The sequence below is a fragment of the Sinocyclocheilus grahami genome, unplaced genomic scaffold (assembly GCF_001515645.1).
Source record: "Sinocyclocheilus grahami isolate Dianchi unplaced genomic scaffold, SAMN03320097.WGS_v1.1 scaffold411.1, whole genome shotgun sequence".
Classification (NCBI taxonomy): Eukaryota; Metazoa; Chordata; class Actinopteri; order Cypriniformes; family Cyprinidae; genus Sinocyclocheilus; species Sinocyclocheilus grahami.
In genome coordinates this window covers 600,038-606,293 of record NW_015505590.1, presented here as the reverse complement: position 1 = coordinate 606,293, position 6,256 = coordinate 600,038, and the positions used below count along the sequence as shown (strand labels likewise).

General features: G+C 33.8%; 1 protein-coding gene across 1 annotated transcript; it reads left to right on the top strand.

Annotated features, from left to right (window-relative positions):
• Nucleotides 1-4,306: 4,306 nt before the first annotated feature.
• On the top strand, nucleotides 4,307-5,200 carry spink2.1 (serine peptidase inhibitor, Kazal type 2, tandem duplicate 1). The gene is made up of 4 exons (XM_016232472.1): nucleotides 4,307-4,462; nucleotides 4,666-4,706; nucleotides 4,789-4,898; nucleotides 5,000-5,200. Exons 1-4 carry the CDS (start codon nucleotides 4,426-4,428, stop codon nucleotides 5,043-5,045), a joined length of 234 nt encoding a protein of 77 aa, XP_016087958.1. The 5' UTR covers nucleotides 4,307-4,425; the 3' UTR covers nucleotides 5,046-5,200.
• The last annotated feature ends 1,056 nt before the right edge of the window (nucleotides 5,201-6,256 follow it).

The window sequence follows — 6,256 nt, the reverse complement described above, 5'->3', positions numbered from 1 at the left end:
TTTAACCCAACAGTTGGGTTAGTCCATATTTGACCCAACATTGGGTTGAAACAACCCAGCATTTTTTAGAGTGTAACATTCTTTGAGTCTGTTTTAAAACAAACCCTACATTACGCCCTCTTTTCCAAATGGCCCCATCATTTGCAAATAAAGAAAGCCCAAATCCTCTCTCTATTTTACCAAAGATATCATCAATCATTATATTAAATAACACTGGACTGATAACACTTCCCTGTGGGGTTCCATTCTCTATTTCCACAATCTTTGAACTAACACTACCAACCTTTACTTGAATTGTTCTTTTAATTACATTAATTACATACATTAAATTTTTTTATCTCTTTATTCAATTAAACATTCTTCCCCTAACTCCTAAATCAAAAATTTTAACCATTAATCCCTCCTTCCACAAAGAATCATATGCTTTCTCAACATCCAGGAAAACACTAACTACGGTACTACTTCCTTATTACTAAATGCCCTTTTAATATCCTGATCCAACACTGCAACTGATTCCATTGTAGACCTTCCATTCCTAAAATCATTCTGAACATCCACAAAGAGTCCTTTAGTTTCTAAAAAATATACTAACCTATTTGTTACAAAAAAAAATTTATGAATTGAATTGAAAATTGATACCAAAGGTTGACAGGGGTTTTAATAATTTATCACAGAAATAGGATTGTAACTAGTCCAAATCTCCACAACCAAACACTCCATCTTAGAATTAGTATCAACTTTCCTATACTGCAACCCATTTTTAACGAAAGTTGCACATCCCCCACCTGATCTATCAGAGCTATCTAATCTAATATATTCATATTCTGGAATTACAAAATCTAACCGTGGTTTTAACCATGTCTCTTGGATAAAAATAAATTCTGGCACTTCTTTAAATTCATCAACAAAACGCTTTAATTCCTGACCATTACCAATCAAACTCCAGGCATTCCATTGAAGTATATACCACATTAAGATGTTAACGATGGTACAAATCCTCTTCCCCATCAACATCCTCCATACTACTAGCCCTCAACAACTGTGACCTTTCCTTACGCTGATTTTCCGTCATATATTGATGTAATTTGTCTGGCAACTGCTTTACATTAAAGTATCTTTCCGCTGCCTCCACCACTAACCTGATAATATCTGACCGATTAGCTGCTTTCTTAGCTCCCACAACAGATCTGAAACAGAAGACAGAAAATACTCTTTATTAAAAACCAACATGTCAGATGGAAGCGCAGACAGCAAATTTGGCTCAATACTTGGCTTCCTGACACCACTTCATCCCCAGATCTTCCAAATAAAGAAAGCCCAAATCCTCTCTCTATTTTACCAAAGATATCATCAATCATTATATTAAATAACACTGGACTGATAACACTTCCCTGTGGGGTTCCATTCTCTATTTCCACAATCTTTGAACTAACACTACCAACCTTTACTTGAATTGTTCTTTTAATTACATTAATTACATACATTAAATTTTTTTATCTCTTTATTCAATTAAACATTCTTCCCCTAACTCCTAAATCAAAAATTTTAACCATTAATCCCTCCTTCCACAAAGAATCATATGCTTTCTCAACATCCAGGAAAACACTAACTACGGTACTACTTCCTTATTACTAAATGCCCTTTTAATATCCTGATCCAACACTGCAACTGATTCCATTGTAGACCTTCCATTCAAAATCATTCTGAACATCCACAAAGAGTCCTTTAGTTTCTAAAAAATATACTAACCTATTTGTTACAAAAAAAAATTGATGAATTGAATTGAAAATTGATACCAAAGGTTGACAGGGGTTTTAATAATTTATCACAGAAATAGGATTGTAACTAGTCCAAATCTCCACAACCAAACACTCCATCTTAGAATTAGTATCAACTTTCCTATACTGCAACCCATTTTTAACGAAAGTTGCACATCCCCCACCTGATCTATCAGAGCTATCTAATCTAATATATTCATATTCTGGAATTACAAAATCTAACCGTGGTTTTAACCATGTCTCTTGGATAAAAATAAATTCTGGCACTTCTTTAAATTCATCAACAAAACGCTTTAATTCCTGACCATTACCAATCAAACTCCAGGCATTCCATTGAAGTATATACCACATTAAGATGTTAACGATGGTACAAATCCTCTTCCCCATCAACATCCTCCATACTACTAGCCCTAAACAACTGAGACCTTTCCTTACGCTGACTCTCCATCATATATTGATGTAACTTGTCTTGCAACTGCTTTATATTAAAGTATCTTTCCGCTGCCTCCACCACTAACCTGATAATATCTGACCGATTAGCTGCTTTCTTAGCTCCCACAACAGATCTGAAACAGAAGACAGAAAATACTCTTTATTAAAAACCAACATGTCAGATGGAAGCGCAGACAGCAAATTTGGCTCAATACTTGGCTTCCTGACACCACTTCATCCCCAGATCTTCCATTTCCACGCTCTCTTGCCATTTTTTTGTAAAGTTATGTACAGTAATTGTGTTTGTCGTTTAATTGTATTCCATTAGCTTAATTTGGACGCGCCATATTTGACCTTTATATTTTACCTCATGCGTGTCTTTACAGGTATGTTTGGGCTTTCTTTTGAGTCCATATACGTTATGTTTAATGACGTATATAAATAATAAAAGAACTATAAATAACCTTTATCTCTGTTTGTTGTACTGGGGGTTTAAAGTAATAAAGACTTACTGCATGTTTAACGTTAATGGTGTTTTATTTGGCCTGTGTCTGGATGGAGAGTGAACTGACACCCAGCAAACGTTCTGACCTTACCTGCATGTTTCTAGTTTGGCCATTTCTTTTGGAATCGTTCTACAAATATGCGTTGTGGGTTTTGAGTTTTTATCTATTTATTTAGCTGCATATAAGTCACAGTAGGGTGAATTTAAAGGGAAAGAGAACAACACAAAACAGGCTAGACCAGTTATTAGTGTATTTAGTATTTTCTATGCTTGATGAGGAGGATCAACTAATTCTTCGCCACTCAGTAATGATTATGACAATGCTGAAGGTGTCAAAAGCTCAAATTATGATATTAAATTATATAAATTAATTTCAAAGTCAGAGTATTTCTTATTCATTCTTAAAGAGACTGTTTGATTTAGTTTACCTATAAATGTTAATTAATGCATTAACTATCAAACATGTACTAACATGTAGTTAAGGCTGCCATTATTCATGTGTGAATATGACTCCAGTTGGAGTTAAGGTTAGCTCTTTCCTAATTCATTAATAGTTAACACAAATCAAAAGAGAAAGAGTAGAAAAATAAATAAATATGTAAATGAGAAAAAATAAGATAAATAAAATAAACAGATCACACAACAAAAAACATACTCTTCCCTCAAAACACAAAATAATTATCAGATAAAAATTATACAAAAACACCAAAAAGTGAGCATACATTCAAAGTTTTAGTTGCCTTTTTGTTACAGGAGGTAGATAAAGATTTAATATACATTTTAATATGTTCTTGAAAGTAAGAGAAGTGGGGGGTAACTTTCATAACCTTGCATTTGTGGATAAAATATTTTGCAAGTAAAATAAGTTGCAGAGAAAGTAAACATTTCCATATTGCTTCTCAAAAGTGAAAATTCCAAACAAAACATCCTTAAAGAAAAGCTCAAAGTCATTATGTACGAAGTTTACAATGAACTGGCAAATGTCTTGCCAAAGTTTTCTTGTATAAACACAATGCCAAAAAAGATGCAGGACAGTCTCTGGTTGCGAGTCACAAAAAGTACAGTTCACATCTATGTTTAATTTGAATTTCGACACAATAAATGTTTTAACAGGATAGTACTGATGAATAAGTTTAAAAGAAATCTCTTTAACCTTATTTACCAATAAAGACTTGTTAGGAAGCGTCCAACCCTTTTTCCAAAAAATATTGTTCACTGATCTATTCCATTTTGAAATAGCATGAGGAGTGGAAACACAATCATTCAGAAAAAGAAAGCGAATATTTCTGTTATTTTTCAATGTAGATTTAAAACATATCCCAACGCAGCCCTATTTGTACAAACACTGTGACTGAGCCATGCGTCTGTGATTGATTGGTTTTGTCTTTTCAGCATTTGCTTGTGTTCCGATGAGCAGGAGAAATGGTTCTATCCAACACAATTATTCGCTAATATAGTCTATTTTTCCACTTTGAAGTTTATTTTATACACTGAATTTTTTGATAAATAAATGAAAATTAATGGTTAAAAAATGCACTTTAGAATCGATATTTTTATGTGAGGATCGATCCGCCCATAAGTGAAATTCGAGTGACGCACTTTGTAAAATTGCAACCGCTCTGTGGGTGGGAGCTAAAGTGCAATAAAAGGACTAACCACACCTGGGAGTGATTGATTACACAGTCAACACATCGCTGTATACAAACAATCATGCTGGCAAGGATTGTTTTGGTACTCTGTTTGGCAGGTGAGTCTGTAACTGATTTTGGTAATAACTATAAGGAACATAAAAGTCTGATGTTTTATAACCAAGACGACGTTATTATTTAATCCCTACTTTAAAGTCCAAACTACAAAAATTAAGTAGCAGGGTCTTCATATACTAAGGTGTTGAGTTATTTTTCTCTCTCTCTGACTCTGTGCGTTTCACTTTTATGTTCTTCTAAACAGCTTTGGCAAGTGCAGCTGTTATCCCTGATGGCTCTAAAGAGGTGGGTTAAAGATCAACCTATTCATGATGCTTTATTTAAGCACTATATGTATCTAATGTGTTTTGTGTGCTTTTGTTGGCAGCCAAAATGCTCCAAGTACTACTTGCCCATATGTACCCGGGAATATAACCCCGTGTGTGGTACTGATGGGGTCACATACCCCAACGAATGCATGCTGTGTTTGGGGAATATGTAAGTAAATCAAGTTTTTTTTTTTATTTTTTATTATTATGCACCATTTTAATGTTCTTACTGGTGTCCTTTTGAAAAATTGTTTGACTGTCTTGTCACAGGGAGGACGAGGTCAAAACCTTAATCTCCAGGATGGGTGAATGCTGAGACACATCCACTCACTTATATTATCTAGATGTGACATGAAGGCTGGAACCACATGCATTTTTTTTTTTTAATGGTTTTATCTTAAGATAAAGTGTTTTCCCCCTGTTGTGTCCTTTTTAAAACCATCATTTAATAAAACCTTGATCTAGCAGTCACTGCTTTGTACTGTACTCTCTTTAGTATAAATGGGCACTATTCATCAGAACTCCTGTAGCTCCAGTGATTCTTTGAGGAATCTGTCATAAACATAAAAAAACAGACTTAAAGGTGTATCAGAATATTAGCTTTGAGCTATAATTGTTTATAATAATCGAAAGAAAAATGTGGAAACTTGGAAAAATGTGACATAGAGAGTATGAGGTGATTGATCGGTGTTTGAACTGCGTGAACTCCTGTCCTGGAGAAGAAGTGACTAATTTTTTTTTTTGGCAACAGAATTCTGATATATTGTTGCCATGTCAAACATTGACGGTCAGTCTGGCAATAAAAAAAAAAAAAGTTTAAGAATAAAATCAAACTAGTTATGTCAGTGTTTAAAATTTGAGTGTTAAAAATGAACTTGAAGTAGCTTTCAAATCAAATTGTCAAAATCAAGCAGCACAAAAAAACCTTGAAATACTGCCTGTCAGTTACAACCTCACTCTGTACTTAATTTAGACAGCACTACCAGCAAACAAAGATTACACTGGATCAACCGTAAAACACAACATTACTCCCACTGCACGGGCCAATAGTCTTCTGTACAGTGATGCCATATCTTGTTTTTCCAGGCGTAGCAGGACATGAAGCTCATGTCCAAAGACCAAACTTTGTGCATAGTCTACATGATTCATATTTCTTACAGAGTTACAGCAGACTTTTGACGACCTGTGCATATAAATGCAAAAATCTCCAAATTATTATTTTTTTAATTGATTTTAATTTTTTTGTATTGTAGAAAAAATGTAATACTTCTGTGTACGTTCAAGGTGATCATATTCATCATTAAAGAACATTAAATGTGGCTGATGATTTGTTTGATGAAATAATTAAATAGCGAGTCTGAGAGTTGAAATGTATAGAGCTTGCCTTCATAGTCAGTAATTACACTGCACTGTTGACACTGTTTCAACTGCTTCTCTTATGCAAATATAATTTATAAAACTGATGTCTAAATATCATTTATTAAGAATTATGTAAATTTTCTTATATAAAAATCCTTTAAGTCAGGC